Source organism: Syngnathoides biaculeatus, chromosome 15, assembly GCF_019802595.1.
Source record: "Syngnathoides biaculeatus isolate LvHL_M chromosome 15, ASM1980259v1, whole genome shotgun sequence".
NCBI classification, from domain to species: Eukaryota; Metazoa; Chordata; class Actinopteri; order Syngnathiformes; family Syngnathidae; genus Syngnathoides; species Syngnathoides biaculeatus.
Genome location: NC_084654.1, coordinates 19,724,464 through 19,738,687, shown reverse-complemented (window position 1 = coordinate 19,738,687; position 14,224 = coordinate 19,724,464). Strand labels below are relative to the sequence as shown.

The following is a 14,224-nucleotide window of genomic DNA, read 5'->3' as shown; positions in this document are numbered from 1 at the left end:
AGTAGCCCTCGGCCTCAAAAAGGTTGCTGAGCCCTCGTCTATTGCAACACCCCAAAAGACATCGAACACAAGAAATGGCATTGCGCGGTACAACCAGCGCACTTTTGTTATTCTGTATAACGCAGCCTCTGTACACAGACGTGTCCTGGTACCGGCTACCGTATTAACCCCAATCATGGCTCCAAAGAAGCCAAGTTGCTTGTTTAGTTATTCCGCACTTTTGTTAATTAAAAAAAGTTTACAATGCCGGGGGCCGAGTCGCAACAGATACGGGCAATGCACACCCAGCCTAGCGTACTCTACTACTAAAGCGTACATTTAAAGCAAAAAATAAATATATTTCATAATTTATTTTATTATGTAAAGTATTTAAACTATACATGTATTTTTACTATCCAGTTAATTATCAGGGAAAGCAAAAAAAAAAAAAGATATAAAAAGCCCAATTTTTTCGGCTTGGAACGCATTATTTCTTTTTCCATTCATTGCAATGGGAAACATCGATTCGGTTTTCGAACAAATCACTTCTCGAACCGTTTTCCGCAACGGCTTGTGGCTTGTGGTCGAGAACCGAGGCATCACTGTAGATGGAAAAAGTCTACAGGAAAATCAATTTGATCTCATTTGGAAGTATGACTTGATTTCTGCGTGCACAGACCTTCAGTGACTTGCTTCGCCAGCATATGATGGCACTTGTAGAACACCCGGGCGCACAGCGGCACCAGCTCAGCCTCCGTCTTCTCCAGGGCTTTTTCAAACGCCGAGCAGATCGCAGCCGTGACCTCCCGCGCGTCCTCGGTGACCGCAGGATCGATCACCGCCAAGCGTAGGGACAGCGAGGCGGCGCTTCGGTCGGCAGATGTTAGAACGTGGCACTCAATGCGGCTGTGCCGCAACGTTGTGGTCATGTGACAGGAAGTCCTTTGGCTGGGGTCATCCTGGATGGCGGTGACGTGGAGCTCAACAGCAGCACTTTTAGGTAAAGCGGGTACGACCACCACCACTAATGATGGAGGAGGGTTGCCGTCAGGCCCAACAAGTAGATCCTGTCGCGCAGAAAGATGGGACGCAATTTGACCAATGATGCACAATATAAAATACTACATTTTGTTACTGCGCTGAATTATCAGCATCAAAAATCATTTATTAAGTGTAGAAGCAATATTCTATACAATATTTTGACATTAAAGGTAACATTAGAAAGATAAGTGCCACCAGGATTTGGTGCAGATGTGAATCAAGGTGTAGAGCCCGTAGTTTTTCTACACTTTCGACACGAAAAACTATTTTAAAATTTCAGTAAATCAAATATTACTTTCTAAAATCATTACCGCATCAATTTGAGTTTCTATCGCTCATCTATGCTGTTTTGGATTGGGTTTTAGCATTATGTTAGCAGTCTTTCATCATACAGGGATGAGAATGACCAATTTGGAAAAAACAGCTTTGGGGGGGGATCAAAGGGGTGTGCGCCGCCCCTTTGGGCACGAATAGTTTTAACAAAACACACTGTTAAATGGTGACCTCTGGTTACTTCTAACAGTGTATGCAGGGCAATCATAATATTTTGAAAACTCAAAATATGAGTCCAAACAACCAAAACAATTTTGCCAAACGTTAGACATAAAAATGTAGACTGAGTGAAATTTATATCAAACAGCCTACTGCACTTACAAGTTATACTTCAGAAATAATTACACAATTTGTTTCTCTCTCTCTCTCTCTCTCTCTATATATATATAGAGAGAGAGAGAGAGAGAGAAAGAGAGAGAGAGAGAGAGAGGGAGAGATCATGAAATATAAAAGAGAGGGATAAAATGCGTGATCTACAGGCCTAGTGCTACACATAGGCCTAATCGTATTAACAGTTGACAATTAACTAATATTTGAGAAATTTATGTCAAACTTAGTGTTGTGTTTCCTGGTTTGGATATGCTCCTGGATATTTTTTGCTCCTGTCGGAACACAGAGTGCACAGCGCCTTGCCGGGAACGTCCACTTTTTGTATGTGTTTGGTTAGAAATGTTGATGCCGTTTTTGTTCCCATCTGCACGGTTAAACTTTTTTACCCCATGGTTTTTATCAATTTCCCAAGCATGATTTTCATCTTTTCGCTCCAAGACTTTCGCCATACTAGAAAACGCGCAGACCGCTTGATAACATATGTGTACATATGTCTGTAAGTTATATCTATGCTGTCGTAAAAAGAATGCTTCCCTATAAAATGTTAACATCAGCGTGAAAATACCAATGAAAAAAACAAAATGGTGCCGGAAATCGGAATGCTGTTGTTATTATAAACACCAAATTTAATGCAAACAGATAGCAATGCCGTAAACAGGTAGCAATGCCGTTTTCCACTATCACAGCTGTGACTAATTTCACGACGAGCGTTCCCGATAGATGCTGTCGGCCGGACTTGAGCACACCCTCGCCCCGCGTCAAGCTGTGCCCTCCCCCCCAAAACAATGATATTTTCAGCTGAAAAAAGTCAGAATTTCGCAAAATCTGGCTCAAATATTGATTTAACGTAATTCCCGGCCTACAGAGCGCACCTGGTTATAAGCCTCGGTACACAGAAAGAGATTAACGCTAGGCCGGCGCTAGCATTAAGAAGAAGAAATGCTAATGCGGCCCTAACGCTAGCGCCGCATCACCGCATAATTCTCATCCCTGACAACTACTACCACTAATATTATGCTAGTAGCTGCAGCATTCAAAAGAGCAAAGTGCATTCATTAAAAAAAAAAAAAAAAAGCATGTCTGGCGTGTTGAGTATTGCACATGTTTCGTTACCAAAATGATCTCTTCACAAAAAAAAACATGATTGCAAGCAAATATGATTCTTGGTTGTATCAGCGTAAACAAGACCACACACACACACGCGCGTAAAATTGGACCACACACATACGGCCAAGACCCTCTCGTCTTTACGTGACAGCTGTGACAGGCCGTCCATTACCCGCAGATTGTGAGGTGACCCCCCGGTAATGATAGTGTGCAAACAACTGCCGACGGATCCATAATGCTTTCAGCCACCATAAACAAAATGCTAACATGACAGGTCCTACTCGCGTCGACTTTTCACCTCTCCGCCAGAATCGTTCTGCGGCCTAACTTTTTTTTTTTAGCACTTTTCTACCCCGACAGAGCCGGCGGCCATTAGCCCAAACAAAAAAAAAAGTCTTTGGCGCGCCCCCCTTTAATAATACTTGGCGCTGGCATCACCCGCTAATGGGACAGAAATGAGGGTTTTATATAAGCGCCATTTCAGCCAAAGTCGATAGGGTGAAAACACTTAACCCCCTTTTCAATTTGCTGGATCAATTTTCATCCACTTACACGGCACTCTGTAAGTGTGGAATAATAACAGGTTACTCTCGTTTTTTTTACTTGGATGCTTGCTCCGGCACATACACACACACACACACGCACGAAAGAAATAATCGACGAGAGCAGCAGAGGACGACGGTGAGAAATTCTTTGTCCTTACACGATCCAATCGGTCACCTTCGGACTAAACTTTCTCAAACTCTTAATTAATCGCTTATCGCCGAAGGAGTATGAAAGCTACACTAAAAAGGAAAAAAGTACACAAACTGGAAGTTCCATATTTCTGAAAAATAAATAGAAAGAAACAAAAAAAAACTTTTTTGAGATCTTACATCGTAATCTGATGAGAAAATTAAAATTAAGACTTTAATTGAATTAAGACTTGGACAATAGACAGCCATTTTCAAAAAGTACAACTATTTTACTATTTTAAAGGTTTAATCCAGTGGACATATATTTTATTTATATATCACACAAATGTAGCTAATTTTTCATTAAAAAAACACTTCCTCATTATTTTTCCTAGCTTTTTTACTCTCTGGATAAATTTTTGTGTCATTATGTTCTGGGGGAGTTACGAAACTTGCCAAATCTAAATGACATTTCTAACAACATTTTGAGACTGACTTTGAAGCTAATTTATTTAATTTCTGTTATGTTGAGAATATTTTAAACTTTTTTAAAATGAAAAATTACCTTTGCTTGAGTGATATATAAATAAAATATATGTCCACTAGATTGGACCTTTAATTCCAAAATTGCGATGCACAAATGACACTTTTCCCCCCTTTCAACTATACGGAAATTGTATCGCAATTTCTTGATAAATTCCAAAAAAAACAAGGTGGCTATCATGTCAAGTGACAGCGCACATACATGACATACACTTTGATAAATGTTACATTAGCACTTCTAGCTATTCCTTGTCAATAGCGATTGAACACGCAGGAAAGTGGACGAACGAGGAGGGATGTGACAGGATTGAAGGGGTGAAACGGGGGTGGAGGGGCGGGGGATGGGGGCTGTGTGTGAGGAACCCTGCTCAGCCAGGCTTAAAGGCCACCCTGCAGGCCTCTGGGATACCCAGCCGGGCCCGGCCCGCCAGGGGAACTTTGTCGTGACACGCAGCTTGCTGACTTTTTAAGCTGTCGGACAAGCTCACGTCAGCCCCGCGTTTGTTCTTTTATTCATGCAACACGCAGATTGCAAAATGCAGTTAGCTTGCGTGGCGGAGCAACTTTAGCTTCCGCAGCAGCGGTTCTCAATAGGCCGTCTGGTACTGGACCACATGGAGAGATTCGACAAAAAAAAAAATATATATATATATATATATATATATATATTGTACTGATTAAGGGCATCTCAAAAAAGTTTAATTGCTAACATTTTCATCAAATGGCAAATCTTAAGACTTCCCACTGCTTAGAGGAATAGATCAAGGTGAAGACTGGGTCAGAACACCGGTTCTGATCCTGAAATCATTTTACTTCCACATATTTCATTTTGAAAACTTTACCAACTTGGATGTACAGCACAGCCTCGATTCTCGAAGAAATTGTTTTCAAATGAAAAATTTGAGATTTTTTTTGCTTCTGTTTTCGAACGAAAATCGGTACTCGAACGCCCCCGACGAAACCCGGAAATAACAGAACACGGGCGGCCAGACCAGCTGACCCACCCACGCTTTGTCATTGTGAATTGGAACTTCTTCTTCTTTTCCTTTCGGCTTGTCCCGTTAGGGGTCGCCACAGCGTGTCATCTTAGTTTGTCACACTTTTACGCCGGATGCCCTTCCTGACGCAACCCCTCTGCATTTAGCCGAGGAGAGAAGCTCATAGCACCTGGTATTCCCAGTCGGTCTCCCGTCCAAGTACTAACCAGGGCCAAACCCGCTTAGCTTCCGAGATCTGACGAGATCGGGCGTTCTCAGGGCAGCATACCATTGTGGATTCGAACGAACCCCCGGAAAAAAACCCGGAAATAACACAACACGTGCGGGGGTTGATTCGGTTTACGAACAAATCACTTCTTGAGCCGCCTTCTAGAACGGATTGCGGTCGAGAACCGAGGCTGTACTGTATCGCAGACTTGGGGCGCCAAGATGGGAGGGCAGGCAGGTCGTTAGCGTAGCTGTCGATACAGTTAACACCGTCGCCTCAACACATTCCAAGTTTGTGTTCCCTCCTCCTTCACTCGCAAGGCAGTGCAGCCGCAACCCCTGCGGTGCCGCACTTATGGAGCGTGACCCGCCTCTCTCTTCGTGTTTGTTTTCCTTCTCCCCGCCAACTGGCGTTCCGAGCGCACGGCAGAACGAGAGAGGCGTGAAAGCCGAACGGTAAACACGGTAATAAGGAAGTGGTGTGAAAGGCAGCTGAGCAGTGGGGAGCTGATGGGACCGCGCCGCTTAGCCGGTTCCCCTACATTTCCTGGCCGGCGGGACGCCGTCGGCGGCGAACCCCCCCGCCGCAGCGCCGCTGTCAGCCTGCCGCTGCGTCCCTTTCCGCTCGCCTTTCGCGAGCCGCGATGTTTGCGCCGAACACAAGTGAGGCCTTGTAGCCGCTTACAGTCAGCCAATGGAAGAGAGCCGTGTGAATATTTTGGACAAAATAGCTTTATGGCGTGCCGTTAAAGAGCAAGTAAACACAGCGAGAATACTCGCCCACATGCCATAAAGTCATACGATTTGTATTTGTACAATTTAAACCAATGTGGGAGAGTACAAAGGTTAATTAATCCCGTTTGAAATTCCTCACTCCTGATCAAAATGGTCAAAATTCAGTGAAATGGAAAGAGAAAGAAAGAGTGGTCAATACAGTAAATGACAAAGCAACCCAGCCCTGCTAAAAATTTTCTATAGAACATTTCTAAAGAATTTCTAAAGAACTACAAAACTTTAGGACCCAGGTCCTATAAAATTTCTACAGACATTCTATTGTTCTGTAGAATTTCTATAGAAAATCACAGCCAAAGTTCTATAGAACAAGTTGTTCTGTCCAAATTCTATAGATTTCTAGAGAATTTTTTTTTAGCAGGGAGGGAGGCTGGCTTGAATTTGGATTTTAAAAAAGGTGGCATTCTGTTTGATATTCATTGTCCCTGTTCAAAATAGTAAAGGAATGAGTGCTCACCAAAGTCGAAAGAATTTGGAGACAACACGAAAATACGTCTTATAGCACGACGCCCCGAATTTTGTCCGATACTGTGCAAACATTTAGAAGGTGATAATAAATGACGGCACGTGGAAAGAAGAGAGACACTTGGCATAGAGCACCTATATTTAATGCCGAAGTCGATGTTTTCGCCGGTAAGAAAGTGGACTGTCAACCCGCTTCTGCTTGTCTTAGACAACTGGATCTACACATATCTGGTGAGTAAGTCGTCGAGAATTACACGGAAGAGTTTGAAAGCGTAGAAAAGTCTGGTCGCATACTTTGTTGCTGGATCTGTTCTCAATCAAGAATAGATCCCACATAGCGATGGAGCCACTCAGATTTTTTCAATACAAATACCAATATTTAAATAAATGACCCCTGGACCGGCAATATGGCGCTGTGAAAACGGTGACGTCACGTGCACGAGCTCTATAAAAAGGTACATTTTGTTTTAAATTCAAACGTGGAGCACTCATTGGAACCGAAAGAGTCTGCATTAAAGCTGGATGGTCTTTTTATGGCAAAGCAGTGCCGTGAGTCTAGCTCAAATATTGATTTAAAAAGGTTAATTCCCTTTGAAAGTCCCGATTCCTGTTTAATCTGATGAAACTTCACTAAGATGGAAAGAGTCCACATTAAAGCACTGTTGTATGCCGGATAGCAGCAATGTGGACATAAAAATAAGTGAATTCACTTTGAAATTCATCCTTCTTGTTGAAAAAGGAAAAAAATGTGGAACTGATGGTCTTTTTTTTTTTTTTTTTTTTTTTTATCGTGAAGCAGCCCAGTGAGTCTCCTCCAATTTGGGGATTAAAAAAGTGAATTTGATTTGAAATTCCTCATTGTTGTTCAAAATGGTCAAACTTCACTGAAATTGTAAGAGTTTGCATTAAAGCCATTCCGGCTCTACCAGCATCTTTAATACTGCTTGAGTTATATTATATAGAGGCTCAGTTCTCTTTTGACCTGAAATGTTTTTGATTTAAAACATTGTCTGCACAGTTGATCACGGTTTAACCTTGGAGGGAGTTAATTCACTTCACATGGTCCCCTTTGGGAAAATCACATTTAAAAACTTGAACCGTAGTTGGCAAGGTTTAAACTTTGCGTCTCTTTTGAGCTGACCCACTTAGCGTTCGTGAGCAGTGAAACGTTGTCAGCGCTTTTCAAAATTTTCTTATCCTACGGAGTTACAAAATGTCAAAAATCAGGGAAGCTTGCGAAATCTGAATATCGAACTGTTTAAAAAAATAAAAATAAAATCCTCGAAATGGGCAAAAACAGCAAGAATTACCGCTTGGCTTTGCGGGAAGTGACACAAAGTTGACATCCGCTTTGCCTCGGCTTTTACCCCACCCGCGTTGACGGAGCCACATGTTGGAGGTGCACTCCCCGCTTCGCTCTGTGCCCCCTTGGGGCCCATTCCCACCACTTGACAGATTAAAGTGGGCGGAGAGAGGCTGCCAGGGAAGAGGCTGGCACACTGCTCCGACGCGCCGAGCACGGGGTTGTAAGCCCGAGCGGCGGATCGGAGGGTGGCGGCAGGAAAGGGGGGCGCGGGATAAGCTGCTCTGAGATTTGAACTCCGATCCAAAATGGTCGGGGGGTGCAAAGGATTAGGGAGGCTCTGAGGAAGACATCTGCCTCTGCGCCAAGCTCCACATTATCAAAGACACCGGCGCTTCCCACATCATCAAGTTTTCATGAGAAACGGCGGCGGGAAATATCGGCTGCGGCGAGTGGCTCTCGGGGGGTAGGGAGGGAGGGGGCACCGGGAACTTTTACCTTTTCCCCCTCTCTTTACAAATATGACAAAAGTGCTGGGACGGCTCACTGGAGCACCTAAAAGAAGTGACAGTTGGTCCCTCTAACATAATTCAATCTGATGTAAGTAAAATAAATATTTAATAGAAAATATTTTTCGCTCTGAAAATGATAAAGTCATTAATAAAGGGGGTACAGGTCACATCAAAGCGATGGTTTGGTTGTAATACTGAAATTCCAGCATCGGTGGAGACAGAACTTGTATATGACTCGTTTATTTTCAACATTTTTCTAATGGGTTGTTTAAATAGGAAAATAGCACTCTGATATTTTACTCTATTAAAACATAATGGTACAGTGACGCAGCTGGTAAAGTGTTGGCCTCACAGTTCTGAGGACCCGGGTTCGATCCCGGCCCCACCTGTGTGGAGTTTGCATGTTCTCCCGTGCCTGTGTGGGTTTTCTCCGGGCATTCCGGTGTCCTCCCACATCCCCCCAAAAAAAACATGCAACATTAATTGGACACTAAATTGCCCCGTGGTGTGATTGTGATTGCGGCTATTTGTCTCCATGTGCCTTGCGATTGGCTGGCGACCAGTTCAGGGTGTACCCCGCCTCCTGCCTGTTGACAGCTGGGATAAGCTCTAGCACTCCCTGCGACCCGTGTAAGGATAAGCAGTCAAGAAAATGGATGGATGGATGGAAAACATATACTAAGAACGGGATTCAATAGCAGTGACTTAGTTATAAGTCACTGTGATGACCACCAGGTGGCAGTATAATAAAGTCATGTGACTAAATAGGAAGATGAGTTACACACCTCCTGTAAAAGATTCTGTTAATTGCAGCTATATTATATATATATATATATATATATATATATATATATATGTGAATAAAGAATATATACCAGTGTATATGTACCTACTGTGTATCAACATTTTTTGCTCGCAAATTAGAACTTGACCACCATCGACTGACCTGGTCTTCGTCAGTCACCTCAAGCACGCTTTCCCACGCAGCCTGGATAACGGCGACGTCCTGGAATCTGGTGGCGTAGCAGTGGGCCTGGACCACGTGGGCCAGAGTCAAGCTGCCGATCGCTGCCTCCAGAACCTTCTGGGTGTGGCTGAAAGACAGGATGGCCTGCGTGCGGGTGCCCGCCTTCACCAGCTGCAGGGTACAAGGGACCAGTGCAATCTGGCCTGCGCAAAACACTGCATCGTCGACCTGAAGAGGACAACAAAACAAGCACAATTGTTGCATTACCCCAATTAATTGTGTAGTGTTATAAACAAATAAAAAAACACAAATAAACTATGTTTTTCTGCTCAGGTTATAAGTAGGTGCAACTTTTATTCACACAATGACACTACGTGTGTGTGTGTGTGTATATAGAAATGTATGTGTATGTAAAATATTTAAAATTCTATCAAAAATATATATTTTATGTACATATACGTTTATTGATATTAGTTACATTTTGATATACTAATTCATTTTGATCAATAATGATTTTTTTTAAATTATACCATATATTCTTTTAAATTCACACCTATTTATTGAATAAATGAGCTATTTTTCAAATTACTTTTTAGTTCATGATTTCATTTATTTTATTTCCTTTTTTTTATGTGTATAAGGCAATTCTGTATTCCCAAAGTAGAAATACAATTTTATGTATTACCATACATTCTGTTTTATATTCCATTTGTTTTAAATTATCTGAAAAACAATACATTGATTTCTTGATTTCTTGCCCCATTTTCAACAAATTAATGTGTTCATTTTCAAATGTACAAACACATTTTCATGTATAATCGACTGCAATGATTACATCACGACTCATTTATTGGTTTCGATTACTCATTTTGAAACCCACACATTGATTTGTTGTAATTTTTTTCCCCCACTTTTAATTAAACACGAATACATCTATTTCCATATTTTAGAAGACACGTGTTAAAACACTGCATTTTCTTAAAGATTAATTAGCAGATGTAATCTAAAATTAGTTTAATGTGAAAAAGAAAACGTTTTAGCCTGCATCTGTGTGCTATTATCAAATCAACATTCATTATAAATACTCCTTGGTTAGCGGTGCATTAATCAACGAGGCCCACCTCCTGATTTTAAGCTTCTTATCGCTAACAGTTTTCATTTCACACATCTAAAACAATGCGGTAAGCCGCGAGAAGACCTGCCAATAACGTCTCAGGTACACCGATCTTATTCATAAGCATAATTAAGCACGTGATAATAAGCTAATTCTCTGTTAAATACCTCTGTTGGCAGGCGGGGTCTCGCATAACTAAAGCCGGGCTCGGATCTATCTGTTTAATGCGTAGAGACGAGCGGGCACGAGGGGGGAGGTATTAAAGAGGTCAGGTCTTTAGAGAGCAAAGCGTCGGGGCTCAGCGGTGAGGCTTTCCGATGCCGGCATGTGGTCAGTGCAAATATCTGCTGGTGATAATTGCAGGGCTATGCGGGGAGCCGGTGCGCATAAGTCAAGCCTGCCGGGGAGGATCCAGATCAGGATCAATAAAGATCTCTAACATGGTGTAGGAGTGACCAAAATGGTAGTAAGCAGTTTTTTTTTTCCCCACCTAAGTTGATAATCGTTGGCGAGCTAATGCTAAACATTTAGCAAAGGCTGACTTTGTTGTGTCAAATTCTGTACAGAATTCATATCATACGCAGTACCAATATATGCGATTTAAGAATAGGAGTCCAGCCCGCAAAGACCAGGATAACGATCAATATTTGCGGCATTTCGTTGTCTCCGTGGAACTCGCAAAGTGGACGCAAGAGATTCGGGCACATTGCCATTGGCGGGCCATTCAGGAACCATCCAAGGTCCGTCCATCCATCCATTATCCTTTTCCAGGTCGGGTCACGGGGGAAGTAGCTTCAGCAGGGATATCCAGGCTTCCCTTTCCCCAGCCACTTTTTCCGGAGTGATCCCGAGGCATTCCCTAGCCAGCCGAGAGACATAGTCTCTCCAGCGTGTCCTGGATCGTCCTCTGGGTCTCTTTCCGGTGGGACATGCCCGGAACACCTCACCAGAGACCGATACAAAGTCCGCATCACTGCAGTCTGTCGATCTCTCGCTCCATTCTTCCCTCACTCGTGAACAAGACCCCAAGATACTTGAACTCCTCCACTTGGGGCAGGATCTCATCAGAGAGGGCACGGCACCCTTTTCCGACCGAGGACCATAGCCTCGGATTTGGAGGTGCTGATTCTCATCCCAGTCGCTGATCAGGAAAATGAAGGCCCGCCCACCCGCCTACTTCTGCTGGGGACGACTGGACCCTAACTTTAAAGTTCGTCCCCGCGATATGCGCTCGCCCCACTCGGAATTCACAAAAGCCCGACGAGCATTTAGTCAATTTGAATATCAAAAGGTGCTAACAGAGGGCTCCCTCGGCTGTTAAAGGCACACTCACCGGCGCCGCTCCCGAGCAGGTGTCTGATGATCAATTATTGACGACGACGCTCCGGTTACTCTTTGTGGGAGGTGGAATTGAGGAGGGGGAGAAGCGGGCGAATACTATTTACATAAAATTAACAGTTCAAAAGAATGACTTCACACACCGATCAAACTTGTTAATTGACTGTCAATGCTGTGTGTCGCCGCATATCCTCAAAACACGCGCGCGCGCACACACAACTGCATTATTCATCTCGGGCCCCGACAGGAAAGACAGTCCAATTTGCATGGGCGTTCCCGACGTGATCAACAACCCCCGACCGCCGCATGCATATTTAATAGGCGCCCCCTTCTTAATATTCATGAGGGGGTGGGGGTGGGGGGGGGCAAACAATTGCACATGACATTAAACTTTCTATAACAAGGTAAGTAGTTTTCAAACGCTCGTCTTAGCCGTCTAAATGGCCCGCAGAGACAAGGCGGGACGCGATCGGTGCACCCATACGGCCATCTTTGACTCGATTTAGCTTACCGAGTCCTGTCGGGAATGAAAAAAAAAAGAAAAAAAGATTACAAGATTTAAAGTGGAGTCTCATATTCCATTTGTATTGATTTATTTTCTCGCGAGGAACTTTGGAACGCGAAGGTACCACTGCAGCGATGATGAACGACAAACCGAAACAGCCGTGACGTTACTTGTGTCCGCACGGCACCAGCACGACTCATTTTTATTGCTTTACCGCTGTATTTTTAGCCGTGTGCCAACATGTTCTGACCATGATCTACTGCTTAAAAAGTACTACCCGTGACATGAAGCCCTCATACTGGACCCCTACACACACACAAAAAAAACGTTTGGTTGATGTGGTTATGTTGTTGCTTCTTAAATACACTTTCCCCAAACAGACTGTATCATTACCGCATTTTCATGTTGTTTACCCTTAAACAAATATGACTCTTGTTAGCATCGGTTACTGGGTTTTTGGTGGGAAAATCAAGTCACAAATTGCAACGCCGATTGAAATCATAAGAAGTGGTGTTATTTGATTAATTAAAGAGAAATTCAATCCCAATTCAAGTTCATTTCTTCAATGGGACACTTCACCTTTAACCTTACACCAGGATTGTCAAACTCATTTTTTTATCGGTTTCCCTCAGAGGGCCGTCACGACTGAAAATATGGAAATCTTTACCCGCCTCATCATATTTACACATTAAATTTACGAACTAGTTTTGAGGTCCGAAATCAAGGGTAATGGTGTTTTGAACCATCATTGATGCTTGGCAATGTTCAGCACTAACAGGGCCTGGTTAAAAAAAAAACATACCTAAATAACTGAGACGCGGGGCTCACGCTAGCGGGTCGCTACCAGGGCCTTTTCAAAAAAAAAAAAAAACAAAAAACCAAAAAAAAAAAACATACCGGTAAAAATCACTGACACACAGCAGTAACACACTAGCACAGCCCTAACAGGACCACTAAAAAAAAAAAAAAAAAAAAAAAGGTAAAAGTCACTTCCCCGGCACAGATATTCCACTGGTCTGACTCTTACCGGATCTGGCCCCGTGGGCCTCGAGTTTGACACCTGTGCCTTACACAGTGGTGCCTTGACTTGCAAGTTTTTAAGCTGTGGTTACGTTTTGCGTAGTGTGTTAGCGTCGAGCTAGTGCACGCTCGTAGGACAAAGTTAATGTAGTTTTGTTAAATACTCGTGTAATTCTCAGTTTTATTTTTAGTTGTACAGTGAAGCTCAAATCGGAGGGGAAATAGATTGAAGAAAGCACTTTGCCTCTTTTTTTTGGGGAAGAATCTTTACTTTCTATTAAAACTCCCGGTTGGAGCGAAATTCAATGCCACCACAGTTAGCATCCATAACTCATATTTTTGCTGCAACTCACGACAAAAATGGATAAATAAAAGATTCCCAAGACAACGGCTTGTCTAAAAAAAAAAAAAGAAGTTTGCTAACCTCTATAGCATAATCTTTTCCATATAAAGGAAACTGAAGAGTCAGTCAACAGAATATAATTGCAGGGTTTTACATTTTTTTTCCTCAGACACTTTTTCACAGATGACCAGATAGCGCCAGACTATATTTTGGTCCCAGAACCCCTCCGGGGAGCAAAGCCGCATCTTTCCCAGGAACATCTCCTGGCGTCATTAGCAGAGTTTGGAAGGTAGCTCAACTGGGATAAAATTACCTGTTATTGACAAACAGGTTCTCTGTTTGGTTCCAAGGAAAGGTGGGGGGGAGGGTAATAATAACATTTTTAATGCACCTTTCAGCTATGCTAATGGTCACGTTTGTCCCCACGGAGGCCTCATACATAATTTAAAGCAGCAAAACATCCGTGTAAAATGTGTAAAATACATTTATTAAAAGGGTCTAATGTTGCAACCAGATAGGCATCACTACACCATTTATAATGCATAATACATCTTTAAAAAAATTACTTAGCTCTTGAAGTGCTTACATTAGCATACTTTGGTTATGGTAGGCCTAAATGTCCATCAAAAAAAGAGCTTTTATTGGATTTGCAT

General features: G+C 42.8%; 1 protein-coding gene across 4 annotated transcripts in view; it reads right to left on the bottom strand.

Moving 5' to 3' along the window:
• The window catches only part of dph6 (diphthamine biosynthesis 6), a 217,914-nt gene that overhangs the window by 6,875 nt on the left and 196,815 nt on the right, over positions 1–14,224 (bottom strand). For 3 of the 4 annotated variants that reach the window (XM_061843082.1, XM_061843081.1, XM_061843079.1), the window contains 2 exons: positions 9,231–9,479; positions 659–1,046 (listed from right to left, as the gene is read on the bottom strand). In XM_061843082.1, coding sequence (XP_061699066.1) covers positions 659–1,046; positions 9,231–9,479 — 637 coding nt within the window. The remainder of the gene's footprint in view (positions 1–658; positions 1,047–9,230; positions 9,480–14,224) is intronic. The other variant, XM_061843080.1, reaches the window with a different exon arrangement.